The sequence below is a fragment of the Canis lupus genome, chromosome 9 (genome assembly GCF_003254725.2).
Source record: "Canis lupus dingo isolate Sandy chromosome 9, ASM325472v2, whole genome shotgun sequence".
NCBI classification, from domain to species: domain Eukaryota; kingdom Metazoa; phylum Chordata; class Mammalia; order Carnivora; family Canidae; genus Canis; species Canis lupus.
This window is the reverse complement of record NC_064251.1, coordinates 55965078-55983686: the sequence shown is the minus strand read 5'-3', so window position 1 is coordinate 55983686 and position 18609 is coordinate 55965078. Positions and strand designations below refer to the sequence as shown.

At 43.1% G+C, this 18609-nt stretch overlaps 2 protein-coding genes across 2 annotated transcripts in view; one reads left to right on the top strand and one right to left on the bottom strand.

Moving 5' to 3' along the window:
- Window positions 1-968: 968 nt before the first annotated feature.
- Window positions 969-2931, bottom strand: DOLK (dolichol kinase). Its single transcript, XM_025475411.3, has one exon. The coding sequence runs from the start codon at window positions 2737-2739 to the stop codon at window positions 1129-1131; it is 1611 nt and encodes a 536-aa protein (XP_025331196.1). The 5' UTR covers window positions 2740-2931; the 3' UTR covers window positions 969-1128.
- Window positions 2932-3048: 117 nt separating this feature from the next.
- Window positions 3049-18609, top strand: part of NUP188 (nucleoporin 188) — a 54967-nt gene continuing 39406 nt past the window's right edge. Inside the window, exons 1-8 of the mRNA XM_025475410.3 lie at window positions 3049-3182; window positions 10643-10697; window positions 12388-12461; window positions 15225-15309; window positions 15877-15957; window positions 16643-16687; window positions 17646-17738; window positions 17887-18006. Of these exons, the coding sequence (XP_025331195.1) occupies window positions 3151-3182; window positions 10643-10697; window positions 12388-12461; window positions 15225-15309; window positions 15877-15957; window positions 16643-16687; window positions 17646-17738; window positions 17887-18006 (585 nt within the window). The 5' untranslated portion in view covers window positions 3049-3150. The remainder of the gene's footprint in view (window positions 3183-10642; window positions 10698-12387; window positions 12462-15224; window positions 15310-15876; window positions 15958-16642; window positions 16688-17645; window positions 17739-17886; window positions 18007-18609) is intronic.

Below are 18609 nucleotides of genomic sequence, written 5' to 3'. Positions count from 1 at the left end.
CGCTACAATGCCAGGTTCTGCTGGCGCTGGAGGGTATGGTGGGGAAATGGACAGCCCTGAAGTCTGTCCTCACACAGAGCAAGGATACAGCATGGGCCCCACAGTAGAGCCATTCTGAACTCTCAGTAAATCCCGCCAGCCCTCAGTCTCTTAACTTCTTACCAAGAGAAGAAACACAGGTTTCGAGATGACTGGTGTATGAGAGGGTCTCAGGAGGGACCCCTTGTTAAGGACCCTGTGCCTGCCAGCATCATCATCATGTGTCCTTTATCAGTACCACTCAGCCAGGCAGCAGAGGCCTTGAGGCAGGAGGGGAGTTGGCTCAAACAGGAAGTCAGCCCACCAGGCTTGATACTCTTCCTCCAGCCCTTCTGCGCATGCAACAGATGTCTCACCTCTTCCCTTCAGCTCAAAGGGGAGAGAGCACATGCGCTTGGCTATTTTCCTCTTGGGCTCTCCTCCAAATGTTGCCAGGGGAGTAGAGTCACTCTGGTCTCCAAGCACAATCCATGAAACCTCTTGGCTGGCCTGGCTTTTTGCTGACATGAGGGCTAGCCTTGACTAATAATGACACTTACTATTGTTCATTATACATGGGCTGTGGGCTGGACCTTTCACACACCTACCTCATCTCACTGGATCCTCAGCTAGTAACTAACAGTAGATGGGATCTTACTATTCCCATCTTGTAGACAAGGGAATTGAGGCCCAGGGTGGTTAAGCAACTCACATAGTTAAATAGTACAGTCAAGGACTCAGAGTCTCAACCAGGTTACTTTGACTCCAGAACCTGAAGTGGTGACCATTACACACTCCTGACTCCAGGATCCCGCTCGGGTCCCCTCCAAGAATCGCAAGATGACAGGTGTGGGTATGGGTGTGTGTGTGTGTCCTATACCACTCTCAGCCTCTTTGTATTGTTGTGCTGTCTTTAAGCCTTTTTGTCTCTTTTAAAATATCAGCAAAACTAAAACCAGGAGTTCTTTGATTTTTATTTTGAATCTGAATCAATTGAAGAAATCAAATCTGCTTCTCACCCCTTGGCTCTTCATGCCCAAAATGGCTGGCTGCTGTGGGGACCATTCATCCTCCCCAGGTCCATTTCTTCCCATCATTGCTATGCAGCAGCTATGCCATCAGCAATATCAGGAGGTAGAGAGGCAACAGGAGATTGTCTATCTGTGTCGTGTATGCTTCTAGGAGGGACACGATGCTGATAGAGCCCAAAATCCAAACATAACTGTAGTTTAGGTCCACTCCACTATCAAAGATTAAGATCAGAGCTACAGAAATGATCTGGGCAAATATAGAGGTCATGGTCCCCTCAAAGGTCTTTTTGGTTCCAGGCCAGTGGATTTCCCCCATTGTGCTGCCAAAAATGGAGGCCACAGTGTCCCCCACACCCACAGACAGGACTCCTGCATAAGGGACTAGGGCTCTTGCTCCCCCCAAGTTGCCCTTCTGTGTGCAGGGCCTGGGAACCAGCCAAATTGGAAGAGACATGCCCAAGAGCAGGTAGATATGTGTCAGGATGAGTGGTCCACTGTCTCGTTCATCTAAGAAAAGGGACAGGAGGCTCCTCAGAGTGTGGCCCAGGGGCTTGATGCGGAAATAGCGCACATATTCTAGGAAGATAAAGACTGTTAGGCATATGGTGGCAGCTACATAGAGCAGTGTCCGGTCAAGGATGATACCGGGGATGTAGGTGGCCACCACAATGAAGTGGAAATACTTTCGGGCAATGGTGGGGGCCTGGTGCTTCTTAGACTCAGAAGATGACCGCTTGGCATTCTGGTAAAGCACCACCAGGCAGGCTAAGGTGGCCAGCAGAGACCAGTAGACCAGGAGGTAGATGCGGGTCTCTGTCTGGAAGAGGAATTGAAGAAGCCAGAGCAGGGGGTTCTTGCGGATAAGCCGGTGCAGCCAGGGAAGGACCACGCCAAGGCCCAGCACACAAGTCATAAGGTGGAAGAAGATGGAGGAAGCCCAGGTACCTGAGTCCATGAAGACAAAGAGTGTGCTGAAGAAGACGCCCATAAGCACCATCCCTACTACCACCACCAGCAGGAAGAAATCCACTGGGTCGCCCTGGCTCTCCACCACAGTCAGAGAACGCTTGATGAGCTGGTTGAGCATGAAGCTGATGCCACCTAATACAAGCAGTGCCTCCCCAGGGGTAAAGCAGCGGGGCAGCAGGTACAGCAGGATCATGTTGAGGTAGACGAAGATCAGCAGGACCTCCAGGACCTCGATCACCTCGCCCACACTCAGTGAGTGCTTCATGATATAAATGATGACACCTCCAGCCAAGCCTGAGATGACACAAGTGTTGGTGGGCACTGGGCGAGTGATGCCCAGTGCCAGTACCGACGAGAAGAGGGCCACTGCCATCCCAGTGGCTGCCACCACAATTCCAAAGCGCTCAAAATATGGGTTCCCCATGGACTGGCAGCGCTCCTTCATGACCAGTCCGAACAAAGGCATGACCATTGATGCGGGCAGCAGGCCACTGTTTGCGGACATGCGGAACTGGAAGACAGCGCTTCCCTGCTGCAGCAGCCGGTCCCACTTGTACTGGACGTAGAAGGCCTGCACTGCGAGAGCCACGGCGCACCACGAGTATCGGTCCCACACGGCTGCGTGGATGCTCAGCACCACTGCGAACACTACTGCTGCCTCCGCCAGCACTGACCCACTCAGCGGAGCCCCGGGGACCGGGGGAGCGTGCTCTCGGGTCATGTCTCTAGACCGGGCCCCGGAGAAACCGGAGTGACTAGCGACGCCTTGGCCTCTGGGTCCCTCAAGCCTTGTCAAGCCGAAAGCGGCAGCTTCACACAGCCAGCACCTCCTCTTTCCGTTCTCCAGCTGCGAGGAGGGAAGCTCCACTGTAGGCAAGCCTCTCTCTGCGGCTCGGGAACTGGCGCCCAGCTATCCTCCACGGCCTCGCACCTAGGACGCAGACGTTGCTACTCCGCCGCTTTCTTTACAGCCCGTGCTGCTCCCACCGCGGCTTCCTCACCTCTCTGGGCGTCGCCATCTTGGCCCCGCCCGCCGTCACGTGACAAGAAACACCGCCCACAGCCCGGCCGGAGGCGAACGGTCACGTGGCTGCGGCGTCTGGGGGCGGGGCCGGGGCGCGCGCGCGCGAAGATGGCGGCGGCCGCCGGCGGGCAGTGTGTGAGGTGCGGAGCGGGCCGAATCGGCGGGGGTGGCAGTGAGGCGCGGGGTCGAAGTCGAGCGGAAGCCGGGCGGGACTTGCGGGCGAGACGTGTGGCGGCGGTAGCGGGGTGAAGCCCCGCTAGGTGGACGGGCGCCGAGACGCGAGGCGGTTACGTCCAAACGGTCCCCGCGCGCGGGGATCCCAGGCGACTTCTCCAAGACGGGGCCGGTGCCTCTCCCCTTGCCTCACGCCGGCCTCCCGTCTCTTCATCCAGTCTCTTTGCCTTCCTCCCGCGTTCCTCGCCGCCCCCCCACCCCGCGCTTCCTTGTCCGGCGTGACGCTCCCTCGAGGCGCGACGGGGCGCTTCGCGGTCGCCCGGGGGGAGCCCCCGCCTCTGTCCCCGCTGCAGCCGGTTGCCCTGCCTGCCCCGGCGACGTTCCCGGGTTCCTCCATGTGCTCGTTGGGAGGTCTGTTCCGCGTGTGGCCGAGCCACCTCGCTGCAGTTGCTGCCCTCTTTCTCCTCGCAGCCTTTCATTCATCCATCTTCTCATTTCCTCCTGCATTGGCTCCGTCGGCCGACGTGCCCGGGTCTTTTAGGCGATCCCAGGCTCCGTAGTGGACTTTGGGAACGAGAAGATGAAATGTTAAAACAAGAGACAGTTCTTACTTTACAGAGCGCTTACTAGCGCCAGACGCTGGCGAAGCGCTTCCTGTGCATTAGCTCATTGAAACCCTCCCAAGACCGAGAGGCACCCTCTTTACCGATGATTCACGAGTCCAGCTAAGCGCTAGCTAGGTGGTCAAGTGAGGATTCAGACCTAAGCCTGCCCGACTCCGAAGCCTCAGCCAGGTCAGCGCACCTCCATCTTCCACCTTTCCGCTTCAAGTGTCTTCCATCGTCCCTACCACCCTCCGCCCTAAAATTCAACATGCCTGTCACTCACTGTGCCAGCCCTGGCTCCCCACTTTTATGCACTGCTGTGTCCTCAGCACCCAGAAGAGCACGTAATAGGCGCTCGGTAAATACTACACACATTGCTTATCTTCTTTGTTACCACTGACTTCACCTCCCCGCTCTAGTGAGATCTTCTTTGGGATTTCCACTGGACTACTGAACTTTGCTAGGATGACTTTTCTTTTTCCTCCCTAGCTGTTTCATCTGGCAGCATTGTGGTCGTTGTGCCCCCCCCCCCCCTTATTTGTATTTATCTGTTAGTCATTGTGGAGGTTGGGTAGATCTAGCTCCTGTAGGGTAAGGCATCCTCTTCAATAGAGAACAGGGGAAGGGAAGGGGTTGGTTTGCTTGAAAGATGCTTTGATGTCCCTGGGAACGTACCAAACTCACACTTGAAGATGGAAGAAATGACACTAGGATTTCTAGGCACTGCTTTGCTCAGAGTAGGGATTAGAGTGATCTTTTTGTGCTGGAAAGCACATTATAGCTTTTGGGATTATACTGAGTAGCAGCCTTCTGTTTGGAATGCCTGGAGGTCTGGACTAAGAGAAAACTTAAAATCTATTCCTGGTGCCTGCTGATTTGCAAGTGACCTCAGACAGTCCACTTTACCCTTGGAACCTGTTTTTTTCCCAAATATGAGCCCTTTTCAGAGTAGTATTGAAATGGCTCTGAAGCATATAGGAGAATCCTTGTGTGTGTTGCTAGCTGGCACTAGTCAAAAATAGAATAATACACTTAAATCACTCAGGGTTTTAGGAAGGTCCCTTAGGGTTTGGCAGACAGTCATTTTGAATATTGGCATTTTTAGATATCTTTTTTGTCCTTCAGTTAATGTGTTTGTAGAAGTCATGGTGGTGTATGTATGCTAAAAAAACAAAAACAAAAACAAAAAAAACACCAGTGGTTTGAAAAGCTTCTGGTTAAGCTTAAATCTCAGTTCACACAAGAGGCATGTACCTCCTCTGTGGAGTAAGGGCATCCGTGGACAGTGGCCACATTTATTATCTCCCTGTGGAATATAACTTTCTCAAAAGAACTATTTCAGAGTAGGTTGGCTGTGTCTCAGCTTTGTACCAAAAGGACTCTGTCGTAGAGGCTCTTCTTCCTAACCTCCTAGTAGCTTTCCTCTGGAAATTTCCAACTGCATGGATTTCTTTCAGGAAGATTGTTTCCAGTTTCTATTTAGTCCAACTCTTTTAGAAATGGAGTTCCGTGTTTTCTGCTGGAACATTGGGCTGAAAGTCCATAAATTTTTAAAACTCTACCTTTGAGGCAATGTTTTTAGTTTCTGTGCTTTGGTTTCCTCCAAATACTTAGATCAGACTTATTAATTATGCAAAGAGATGAGAGACATTATAGCTTTGGATTAGACACCACAGTTCTGGCCATGGTTGTATCCTGCTAAACCTTTGTAGTGCCTAATTCTTAGGATCATACTTTTTATTACTTTCTACTTTCTTGCTGATTGTGTAATATGTACTTAATGTCCTTTGTCATTCCCAACACTAAACTTTGGAGTATCAGAAGCGTCTTTGATTCATTTGTATCCTCTTTATTCCTAGACCAGAAAATGTAGGAATCGAAGAACCAGTGGCACATGTTTCCACAAGGATTCCCTTCCTGATTAATTACTGTCCCTCCCCCCCCTTTTTTAAAAAGATTTTATTTATTTATTCATGAGACACACAGAGAGAGAGGCAGAGACAGAGGGAGAGGCAAGCTCCCTGCGGGGGAACCTGGTGCGGGACCTGATCCCAGGACGGGACTTGATCCCAGGATCCCGGGATCAGGACCTGAGCCGAAGACAGATGCTCAACCACTGAGCCACCCAAGTGCCCCTTCTCCTTTTTTTTTTTTTTTTTAAGATTTATTTATTTGGAGGGGGTAGTTTGGGGCAGGGGTAGAGGGAGAGAGCATATCTCCAGCAGACTCCCTTCTGATCACGGACCCAACACAGGGCTCTGTCCCATGACTCTGAGATCATGACCTGTGCTGAAATCAAGAGTTGGACACACACTTAACTGAGATACCCAGGCATCCCTACTGTTGTCTCCTTTATCCTGCCTTCTCTTGGCACTTCTGCATATAATACTGGTTTTCTAATTTTTCTGTTCCACTTAGATTGCAGGCCTTGCAGGTCTAAAAGGGACTCCTCTCATTCTCCATCTTTGGTACTTCTTCATCAGCATATATTCTTTGAGCATCTCTTTGCCAGCCACTATGTTAAGGGTATGTTTTGCCATTGTAAAATAGAAAGCCTCACCTCCACCTTTGCATACTTGTAGGATGAATTCTTGAGTGTGTCTTGATGCAGTATAATGTAATGATGAAACTCTGGAGTCATGCAAACTCGGGTTCAAGCCTTAGCTCTATTATATATTAGCTTTGTGACCTTAGACAAATTATTTAACTACTCTTAAACTTTAGTTTCCTGATGAGATAATGGGGATAATAAGAGCATCAGCTTCATATATGAATTGTCAATATTCAATAAGACAGAATGTAAAATGCTTAACACAGTGCCTGCATATTATAAATGCTTGATTAATGTTGGCTATTCTTATTATCAAAAGCTCATTTTCAATAGAGATTATTGATTTTGACATAACAAAAGGAATATATATTGCATGACATGGTTTTGCCAATAAAATTTTTTTTCTTTTTGCCAAAAAAAAATTTTAATTTCTAAAGAACACTTTTTTTTTTTTCTTGAGTAGTAAGTATAAAAGTTACTGCTTTACTCCAGGACAGTGATCTCCAATCTTGTTTAGTAGCAGAGTCTTTCTCTCCCCGTCTCTGCAAAATAGGCTAATGTATTAAACATAAAAGGACCAGGTCTTTTTTCTTTATAATTTTTTTATATTTTTTTAAATTTATGATAGTCACAGAGAGAGAGAGAGAGAGAGAGAGAGAGAGGCAAAGACACAGGCAGAGGGAGTGCAGGCTCCATGCACCGGGAGCCCGACGTGGGATTCGATCCCGGGTCTGCAAGATCGCGCCCTGGGCCAAAGGCAGGAGCCCAACCGCTGCGCCACCCAGGGATCCCCAAGGACCAGGTCTTTTACCTGCTCCTCTGAAACAAATTGATACCCTGGAGCAGTGGTAATTTAGGAACTCATTTGTGGAGTTTTAAAATGTAGATTTCCAGGGCACCTGGGTGGCTCTGTGTGTTAAGTGGCTGCCTTTGGCTCAGGTCATGATCTCCCAAGACCTGATCTCCAGGCTCCCTGCTAAATGGGGAATCTGCTTCTCCCTCTGCCCTTCCCTCTGCTCTCTTTCTCTCAAATAAATAAAAATCTTTTTTTTTTTTTTTTTTAAGATTTTATTTATTCATGACAGAGAGAAAGAGAGGCAGAGACACAGGCAGAGGGAGAAGCAGGCTCCATGCAGGGAGCCCGATGTGGGACTTGATCCCGGAATACCGGGATCACACCCTGGGCTGAAGGCAGGCGCTAAACTGCTCAGCCACCCAGGGATCCCCTTAATTTTTTTTTTTTAAGATTTTATTTATTCATTCATTCATGAGAGAGAGAGAGGCAGACATAGCCAGAGAGAGAGAAGCAGGCTCCATGCAGGGAGCCCGATGTGGGACTCTATCCCGAGTCCCAGGATCACACCCTGAGCTGAAGACAGAGGCCCAACTGCTGAGCCACCCAAGCATCCCGTCTTCATAGTTTCTTCTGTGAATCCCTGCTAGCTACCTAGCTAACTAGAGACTTAAGTTCTGAAAGCAAATGTGGGTAAATTAAAGCTCAGTGATGGGATCCCTGGGTGGCTCAGTGGTTTAGCGCCTGCCTTCAGCCCAGGGCCTGCCTGATCCTGGAGTCCTGCAATCGAGTCCCGTATCAGGCTCCCTGCATGGAGCCTGCTTCTCCCTCTGCCTGTGTCTCTGCCTCTCTCTCTCTCTCCCTCGCTCTCTCTCTCTATCTGTATCTCTCATGAATAAATAAATAAAATCTTAAAAAAAAAAATAAAGCTCAGTGATACCTGGGCTTTTGAAATTGGAAGATGGATGATCAACAGTGATTTGATATATTAGCTTAGGCATACAAATGCCTTCAATTAAAGACAAATTTCTTTCCATTAATATTGGTGTACCGTTACCCCCTTATTAGCTATGTGTTATATAGTAGGAATCTAATGCATTCTGTGCAAATCAGAAGTTCAAGTGTATGCTGTATACTTTTTTTTAAATATTTTTTTTAAAAGATTTTACTTATTTGTTCATGAGAGATACAGAGAGAAGGCAGAGACATAGGCAGAGGGAGAAGCAGGCTCCCTACGGGGAGCCCCAACGTGGGACTCGATCCCAGAACTCTGGGATCACTCCTTGAGCCGAAGGCAGATGCTCAACTGCTGAGCCACCCAGGCATCCCGAAGTATATGCCACATTAAATGAAGCCCTTCCTTATTTTTTTGTTAATTCAGATTTATCAAACAATTAAGTTAGAATATAATTATTCTCTTTACAAAAGGCAGTCTAACTTTAAAATTTTACTATAAATTTCTTTAAATGGTGAGCTTGCCTCTGTTCTTAATTGCTTACAGCGTGGTTTACTCAGACCTTTTAATATAATTGTGAGTAAAGGGTCCTATTTGTTTCATTAACTAGATCTCATCTCCTGATTTTTGCATAGTGAATGCTGTCTTGTCATCAGAAAAATGATTAGTGATCTCACAGAGCCATCGAGGGAGCAGATGTTTATTGATGCAGCAGAGCTCAAGTGTTTTCTTAAAAGCATTAACCCTTAGAAAAGAGATTTAAACCTCTTTTGATGGGAAAATGTTGAAAGACTTTTTTGGGGGTGGTGGTGGTAAAGATTTTATTTTTAAGTAATCTACACCCAGTCTGGGCCTTGAACTAGCAACCCTGAGATCAAGAGTTGTCGGTTCCACCCACTGAGCCAGCCAGACACCCCTTGAAAGAAAATTTTTAAGCATAGCTAGTGCTTGATGTAAGTCTTCATGGGAAAAACATTTTTCAGTTTATCCTCATTTTTAAGAGAACTTGCATCCTTTCTGTCAAATGTTTAGTATATTTTCCTAGACCTTTTCATCTCTATAGACTAGCTTTCTAAGCAGTTTTTTTTTTTAAGGGGGGTGGGGAGAAAGCAGGGGGAGGGGCAGAGAGAGAGAGGGAGAAAATCTCAAGCTTACTCTATGCTGAGCTTGGAGGGGGAATTGGGGCTTAATCCCACAAACCTGAAATCATGACCTGAGACTCCTAACCAACTGAACCATCCAGGAGCCTCTTGGGAGAATTTCTTAGTGGTTACATTTTGAAATTTAGTTCTAGACTTTAGAAAACCCCATAAGGTGTTTCCTGAAGTTCCAAAGGCATGGATGAGGGAAGGAACTTGGGTAAGCACATGGTGAAGGGTATATTTAAAGAGTTTACCAGGGATAGTGACAATAATGTGTTGTTTTTAATATAGTGTCTTGCACTGTATGTGGTACCTAGTGCTAATTAATAAGTGAACGAATATTGCATTTAGAAAATTTTCTGAAGGTACCTGGCTAGCTCAGTCAGTAGAGTGTTTGACTCTTGGTCTTGGGGTCATGAGTTTGAGCCCCGTGTTGGGTAGAGAGATTACTTAAGTAAATCTTAAAAAAAAGAAAATTGGGGCACTTGAGTGGCTCAGTGGGTTAAGTGCCTTCGGCCCAGGTCATGATCTCAGGGTCCTGGAATCGAGCCCCACAATGGGCTCCCTGCTTAGTGGGGAGTCTGCTTCTCTTCCCTCTGCAGCTCCCCTAGCTTGTGTGCTATCTCTCTGTCAAATAAAATCTTAAAACAAAAAAAAAAAAAAAAAAAGAAAGAAAGAAAGATAAAATTTCTGGAGTTGATGAGGGGGCTTGAAATATACATAGTCCTTTTCTGTATTCTCCTTTTTGGTCACTACATTTTAATGAGAAGGGAGGAGATAGAAATACTACCCTGAGGTGGCTTCTTAGCATAGAAGATGTAAGATAATTCACTAATTATTGTAGTTCATTAATTCTCAAATATACATTTCTTTATACTGCTATGTATTTTATTATCGATGGCTGGTAGAACATAAATAATCATGTATCCTGCAATTAATTGTATCTTAAATGCATTAAAGTATGGTGGCAATCCTCTTTTTTTTTTTTAAAGACTTTATTTATTCATAGAGACAGAGAGAGAGGCAGAGACACAGGCAGAGAGAGAAGCAGGCACCATGCAGAGAGCCTGACATGGGACTCGATCCAGGGTCTCCAGGATCACGCCCTGGGCTGCAGGCGGTGCTAAACCACTGCGCCACTGGGGCTGCCCGCAATCCTCATTTTTAACACATCTGCTTGGTTTAGGTTATGTGTCAGCTTCTTAATTTTTATTTTGAACATCAAACTTTTAAGAACAATGTAATGGGATTAATGTCCAGAGTTTTAATAAATTGTTTTGTACATTGAGTTTCCTGGTTTCAGAGAATAGATAAAATACTGCGAGACAGCTTGGTCAAATTTGTATAATCTGAAAGTGCAAAATTCCCATTATTTTTCAGGAGCAGCCGGGAACTATGGACAATTCTGCTTGGAAGGTCAGCTCTGAGAGAACTGGTAAGTGGGTGGTGTTCTTGAGTGGATTCTGTAGTTTTTATGTAGCTTGTGTTACAATAAGCTCCCAAAACTGCCTTGTCTTTGATGGAAGAAGTAAATGCATTTTTTTATTCCTAAAACTTTATAAACATGATGTATTCCCTGTTTCTCTGTGCTGAACCATGTTGTATCTTCTAGCCCAGCTGCTAAGGTTTCTAAACCACTTCTCTTTGTTCTTTGGTGATTCCTTATCTGAAAAGATACCAGTGCTGTTCAACTAGCTGCTCAGGGTTGAGGGACAAATACCATTTTGCTCCCTCAGGCTAAGGAAAATGCTCAGGCCTTTTCTCTGTCTTGGACTTTACTTGCCTTTTCTTTTTTTTAACATGTTGCTAGCTCCTTAGGTCACAGAGGCTGTGCTTTCTAGGACATTTCCAAGTATAGTAAAGGACAGTTCATAATGTTGATCCTTAGTGTTTTGACCGACCCTGTGAGGGTAAAGTGTTAAGATGATGTTCAATTATTGCTATTATTATTATGGTAATTAACATAATGTTATACCTTTTTTCAGAGCTTTAATTTTTTTTTTTTTAAGATTTTATTTATGGGCAGCCCCGGTGGCTCAGCGGTTTAGCGTCTGCCTGCAGCCCAGGGCGTGATCCTGGAGACCTGGGACTGAGTCCCACGTTGGGCTACCTGCATGGAGCCTGCTTCTCTCTCTGCCTGTGTCTGTGCCTCTCTCTCTCTCTGTGTCTCTCATGAATAAATAAATAAAATCTTAAAAAAAAAAAAAAGCCACTCAGGCATCCCTAGAGCCTTTTTTTTTTTTTTTTTTTTTTAGGTAGGCTACATGGCCAGTAGGCTACATGGGGCTTGAACTCATGACCTTGAAATCAAGAGTCTCATGCTCTACCATCTGACCTATCCAAGATCCACTATAAAGTCTTCACATCTTTTATATGCTTTCGTCTGATAACTCTACTTCTAGGAATATGTCTTACAAGAAAGAAATCCTGAAAAAGTTTTGTGCACAAAGCTCTTTACCGTAGTATTTTTAAAATTTATTTTTTATTTATTTGAGAGAAAGAGAAAGCATGAGCAGGGGGAGGGGCAGAGGGAGAAGCAGGCTCCCTGTTGAGCAGGGAGCCCTATATGGGGCTCCATCCCAGAACCCTGGGATCATGACCTGAGCCGAAGGCAGACACCCAACTGATGGAACCACCCAGGTGCCCTTACATAGTGTTATTTATATTAATAAGGAGTCACCGCTTAAGTTTATCTAACAATAGAGGTATGGTAAATAAATTATTATCCAGCCACTTGATAAAATATTATGCAACCACTAGAAAGAGTATTTATCAAGATTTTCATAATCAGGTTAAATCATCGTTAGAATGTTAAGGAAGGAAAAGAGGCTACAGAATTCTTTTTTTTTTTTAAGATTTTATTTATTTATTAGAGAGAGCATGAACGGGATGAGGGGAGAAGTGTGAGGGAGAAGCAGACTCCCCACTGAGCAGGGAGCCCGACGTGGGGCTTGACCCCAGGATCCTGAGATATGACCTGAGCCAAAGTCAGATGCTCAACCAACTGAGCCACTCAGGTGCCCTGAGAATTCTCTTTTCAAAATGATTTCAGCTGTGGGGAAAAGCATATTAAAAAAGACTTAGGATTATGTAAACCCTTATATAATTTCTTTGTTCTTTTCCAGAATCAGATCGAGGCAGAACTGAATAAACATTGGCAGCGGCTCTTAGAAGGGCTGTCCTACTATAAACCACCCAGGTATGGCTATTCCATGCGTCTGGTTAGAGTAATTCCCCTGAGGAAGCTGGGGTAGTGAAACTGTTGTTGTGTATGATTTTGTGATACTGCTGGGTCAGGTAGATTATAGAGAATACAGTTTGGTTACCAGTGGAAGAGAGTTGGGCACATTTTTTCTGTCTGTTGAAAGGAAGGGAAATTCCTTTTAGAAATATAGTGTTGTTGAATCTAGTTATATAACTCTAGTATTTGGGGAGGGGGAGTCATTAACTTTTCAATTAATAGTTCTAGTGTTTATTTTGGTCCACTGTGTTTGTGTACAGTGCTGTTGGCACCAGGTGCTAGGCTAGGGCAGTGAGCAGTGATAAGAGTAGCTGACCACTTACAGAGTGTTTACTGTGTATCAGTTACTATTCTGAGTATCATAGGCCTCATAAAAGCCCACTAAGATAGATACTATTTTTATTCAGTGCTTGAATATATATATATATATATTTTAGTGGGCAATGGAAAACAATAACATATAACCTAGTTTAAAAAAGAAGAGAATACATCTTGTAGGACTAGACTCTTTAAATTAACTCCTAGTCCAGATAGCGTTCTGTGGTGCATCATAGTTGCCAAGCCACCCTCATTTCCTTTCTACTTCTGAGCATCTGTTTTTTTTTTACATCTTCACCTTCCATCTTCATTTCTTTAGGTTAATGAAGAGCTTTCTTTTTGTTCATGAACCCTTCCCCCATACTTGTTTTGAAGTAACTCCCAGACATCATGTTGTTTGATCGGTAACTACCATGTATCTAAAATATATGGACTTAAAAAAAAAAGAAGATAATCACTATTATTACATATAGGTACTTTTATTATTATCGTTTCCGTTTTACAGATGGGGAAACTGAGGCACAAAGAGGTTAAGTAACTTGCCCAAGGTCACACAGCTAGTAAGTGTAGAACCAGGATTTGAACCTGGCAGTGTTACTCCAGTGTCTGTGTTCTCAATCATCATTCTGTGTTGCCTCTTTCAGACCTATTTCACCTTACCTAGCCTTTGTGTTGTGGATTTCCTGTGAAATGTGAGAGTCTCTCTAAAAAAAAAAATCCAACAACAACATGCTTGTAGTTCACAGAATGGACATTCATGGCATTACTTTCTTTTTTTAAAAGACAAAAGTTTCGTGTTTGTTTTTTTAATTTTAAATTTTTTAATTTTTTTAAAGATTTTTATTTATTCATTCATGACAGACACAGAGAGAGAGAGAGAGAGAGGCAGAGACACAGGCAGAGGGAGAAACAGGCCCCATGTAGGGAGGCCGACGTGGGACTTGATCCCGGGTCCCAGGATCACACCCTGGGCCGAAGGCGGTGCTAAACCGCTGAGCCACCAGGGCTGCCCCAAAAGTTTCTTTTATAAGTAGCATGAGATTCGAAGCCCAACAGAGGGTTGTTTTTTTTTTTTTTTTTTTTTTGTAACTTCAGGCTTTATTTGAATTTAACCTTTTTTTATTTTTTTCTTTCTCTTTAATGTCTTCTCTCTGTCTCCAGATCCAGTCCAGGATCCCATATTGCATTTAGTTGTCATGTTGCCTTAGCTCATAGCTGTGACAGCATCTCAGTCATCCCTTAATTTTCATGATCTTGAATAGTTTTGAGGAGGACTGGTCAAGTATTTTGTAGAATGTTGTCCTCAATTTGGATTTGTCTCATGTTTTTCTCATTATTAGATTGGGATTTTGAGTTTTGGGGAAGAATGCATAGACGTGAGGTACAATTCTTACTGTAACAGAGGATGTGGTTATCCACATAAAATTACTGGTAATGTTAACTTTGCTCACTTGGGTAAGGTAGCATTTGCCAAGTTTCTCTTCTGTAAAGTCACTTTTTCTCTTTTCCCTTCTCTGTGTTTTAAAAGTGGGTCATTAAGCCTAGCCCACTCTCTGGGTGAGGGTATAGTGGAATTAAACTCTACCTCCTGAAGGGAGTTTGGTCTTCTTTTGTAAGGAAGATTTTTCCCTTCTCCCTATTTATTTGTTTGTATTCTATGGGCTCCTGTATATTTATTTTATTCTTTGTTTATACCTTATTTTAGCTTTAGTCACTGGAAGTTCTTTTGGTTTGGCTTCTGTGTCGTCTTGACATTTCCCCATCCTTTTGTTTTCTTAATATTTCCTTTCTTTATGGCATTACAAGATGCTCCAGGCTCATCTAGTATTTTCCCCGCCCCAGCTGTAGAATTGGCTGTTTCTCTAAGGAGTCCTGGTAACTCTTACTAGTTATTGGTATTAGAAACCAAGATCTGGGTACTGAGTGTGCTCATTGCTACAGGGGTTTTAGCTTCTAGGCTTTCTCAGTGGGTAGAGCTAGGTAATATATGTATGTATACTAACAGACCTGGTTTTAAATTTAATCTTAACTTTTTATTAGCTGTGGGATTTTTGGTAAGTTATTTATTGTTTCTGGGTATTAGTAATCCCATTTGTAAAATGGGGATAGTAATATTTCCCTTTCATAGTTGTAAGGATCAAAAATAACATAACTTAATATATCCACATATAGTACTATTATAACTATAGTTTGTAGGAGATATATACTGTATTTATTATTTAGGCATAAGTAGTTCTGTGTTATAAAGTCTGTATAGATGAATTTGTTGTGTGTGTGTGTGTATTTTTGTAGGCACCTAAAGGGCAGAAAAAGGTCTGTTATAAAAATATCTTTAGGTATGTTTATTTAAAATCCTTAGAGGGTCATTGAGAACGAGGAAATGATTCATTGTTCTTTTCATAGTCCAAATTCAGCTGAAAAAGTGAAAGCTAATAAAGATGTGGCTTCACCGTTGAAGGAGCTGGGTTTAAGAATCAGCAAGTTTTTGGTGAGTAAAAATTAGGACTGGCTCAGCTTGCTATCTTCACTGCGAATGTGCATTGTTTTATTGTTAGTGATTATTGGTGAAAATTCAGTTTATTTCAGTTTGGGAGATTAAATTGAGCATGTTGGATTTCGAAAATATCCAAGTTGCAACTCTTCTTGCTAAAAGCCATAAATTAAGTTGCCAGACCTGTTTACTATATACGTATCATAGAGTTTTCTCATCATGCATGTAGTAGTGTTCCTTAAATTGCCTAGATTATATTTAAATCTGTAGCTGTTTCTTTTTAATTTTGGAAACCTGGATCATGCCTATGACTGTTCCAGTGGCTTGGTAAATAAGCACAGTTGTTTCTGATATTGTAAATTTAGTTGTCATGTAAATTGCATGTCTGACTGCCTCGTTTTTCTCCTATTTGGGGGAAAATTATGTTGTGTGAAATCTTTAGAAAGGATTGTTGTTTATTCAAGTTCTGTGTTCATTCTAGAGGACAAATCTTTAGAATGCTTTGCATCCTATCTGTTTCCTGAGCTGAGGTGCTGTTCCTCACTTATGACCCCTGTGTTTCAGGGTCTTGACGAAGAACAGAGTGTGCAGTTACTCCAGTGTTACCTTCAAGAGGATTATAGAGGTACCCGTGACTCACTAAAGGTTTGTAGTTATGTCCAGCTCCTTTCTCCTGCCTTCTCCCATTTTCCTTGTTGGTTTTAGGTGTTTAAGCATTTTTTGACTGGTTCTTTGCAATAGAGGTAGGTGATCAGATACAGTGATTCTCAGGAGAGACTTTCTAAAGGCTTAAAAAACATGTAAACTGAGGTCTGTCCTTAGACTTTGGGGGCTGGAGAGGTCAAAGATTGACATGTTAAGGATAGAATCTGAAGAAATCAGAGCTGAAAATGACCTGGGACCATGTGCAGTTTGTATTGTCCGTCATTTTACAAATGAGTCTAGAGGAGTGGGCAGAGATTTGAGCACAGATTTGGATACACTTAGGTAAAAAATATTTCCAGAGAGACCCCTGGGTGGCTCAGCGTTTAGGCATCTGCCTTGGGCTCAGGACGTAATCCCAGGTTAGGGGATTGAATCCACATCAGGCTCCCTGTGAGGAGAGAAAGTCCTCTGACTTTCTATGTCTCTGCCTCTTTCTCTCTGTCTCATGAATAAACAAATAAATCTTTAAAAAGAAAATTTCCAGAAATGAATGGGCACTTATAATCTTGAAAGGTGGGTGAAGATATTTATCTTTCTCTTTGTTAATTGAACTTTGCTTATAAGATGGCTACTGAAAAAAAAAATAATAATAAGATGGCTACTGGACTGTTCTTTTTTCCTTCAGACAGTACTACAAGACGAGAGGCAGAGCCAGGCCTTAATCTTGAAGGTGAGCAGTAGTCACTGTTTTCATTCTTTGACGTGAAATTGGGTGATGGCTTCTTGACCTTATTCTCCTGGGCATTGCTGGCTTTGGACTCTTTTTGTTGGGTAAGCATTGAGATCTTAATGAAGTAGCTTAGTAACATAGTTGTGAAACAAGACACTTTTATCCACTGGCCCTAGCTGAGACCTTTTCCTAAGGAGACCCTTCAGCTACTGGGAATAAAAAATGCTTCATGTGTATTTTTTCTCTAGGTCTAAATGCAAGAAAGTTAATTTATATTTCTTTATTCCTTATCTCCCCCTAGCCCACAAAGCCGCCTCTCATTTAAGATCTCATATAAAATGGAATTTGACTGTGACTTCAGAAGTAGTTTCCTATTTGGTATTTAGTGAGAACCAAGTACATTAGTTATAAGCAGTTAGATATGTACCAGTGATGCTTTCATATTTGCTTTCATGTATTTGGCCTGTCAGTTATAGCATTGTGTGTTTCTTGAATGCTCTGAGAAATCCTGCAAGACAACATGTTTATATTTTTCAATAATTCCTTTTATCTTGCATGGCTTTACTTATATCCTAGTTAATGAAGGTCTTTTGCTTTCTATTGGCCTAACACCATCTTTTTGTTTCTGTGATTGCTTGAAGAAATCAGACTTTTCCATTCACATCTTTAAGTGATCTCTTTATTAATAAACTTAAAATTGGGGACACCTGGGTGACTCAGTAGTTGAGTGTCTGCCTTTGGCTCAGGGCATGATCCCAGGATCCGAGATCGAGTCCCACATTGAGCTCCTTGCAGGAAGCCTGCTTCTCTTTCTGCCTATGTCTCTGCCTCTCTCTCTGTGTCTCTCATGAATAAATAAATAAATAATCTCTTTTAAAAGTTGAAAAGAAAAACTTTAAATTGTATGTTCTTTGTGCAAAGGTGAGTAACTGATTTTGCATCTTGGGTTTCTTCCCAGATTGCAGATTATTACTATGAAGAAAGAACCTGTATTCTTCGTTGTATTTTACACCTTCTCACTTATTTCCAAGATGAAAGACACCCCTATAGGGTAAGCCCATTTAATCCTTGTGGTTCTCTGTATGTATAAAATCCAACATTATTTAATATTTTATATTATTCACATTCACACTCATTTGAACATTTACCTTTTATTCTAGATGTAAGTTACTCTGGGTTTTTTTTTTTTTTTTTTTAAGGTTGAATATGCAGACTGTGTTGATAAATTGGAGAAGGAACTAGTTATAAAATACAGACAGCAGTTTGAAGAGCTTTATAAAACCGAAGCACCAACATGGGAGACACATGGAAATCTCATGGTATGTGGTTACTGGGCCCTCCTGTAATTTAGGAGAATTGTAAACCTTGTGCATAGAGCTTCCAGTTAAATTATTCATTTATTAACTTATAATGTTTATTGATAATATTTCTTCAGAAAAGTTTATACATGTCACGGATCAAAACACTGATGACTTTATGTAATGGTATTTAATTCTAGATGTTTTCATGTGACTTTGTCTATCTAGTCAATTTACTTTCTGTTCTTGCCTAAAATCTTTTCTTAGTCATTAATGGAACTCTAAATTCAAGATTTCATCTTCTTTATTATCATTATTAAGTATGTGACACTAGTCTGATTATTTTATTCTAAATTGTAAAGCAGCCTACATTTATAGATTAGACCATGCCCTTTTTTATTTTGAAAATAGTACGTTTATTAAAATAATTCAGCCAAAACATGAACAAGAACTATTGAAAATATTTTGTAGAAGAAAAGGGCCCATTTATAATAGCAATAAAAGCATACATTTCTTAGGAATAGGGATCCCTGGGTGGCGCAGCGGTTTAGCACCTGCCTTTGGCCCAGGGCGTGATCCTGGAGACCCGGGATCGAGTCCCCCGTCGGGCTCCTGGCATGGAGC

Excerpts from the sequence above, each read along its gene's own strand:
- DOLK (XM_025475411.3), bottom strand. The coding sequence starts at position 2,739 with ATGACCCGAGAGCACGCTCCCCCGGTCCCCGGGGCTCCGCTGAGTGGG.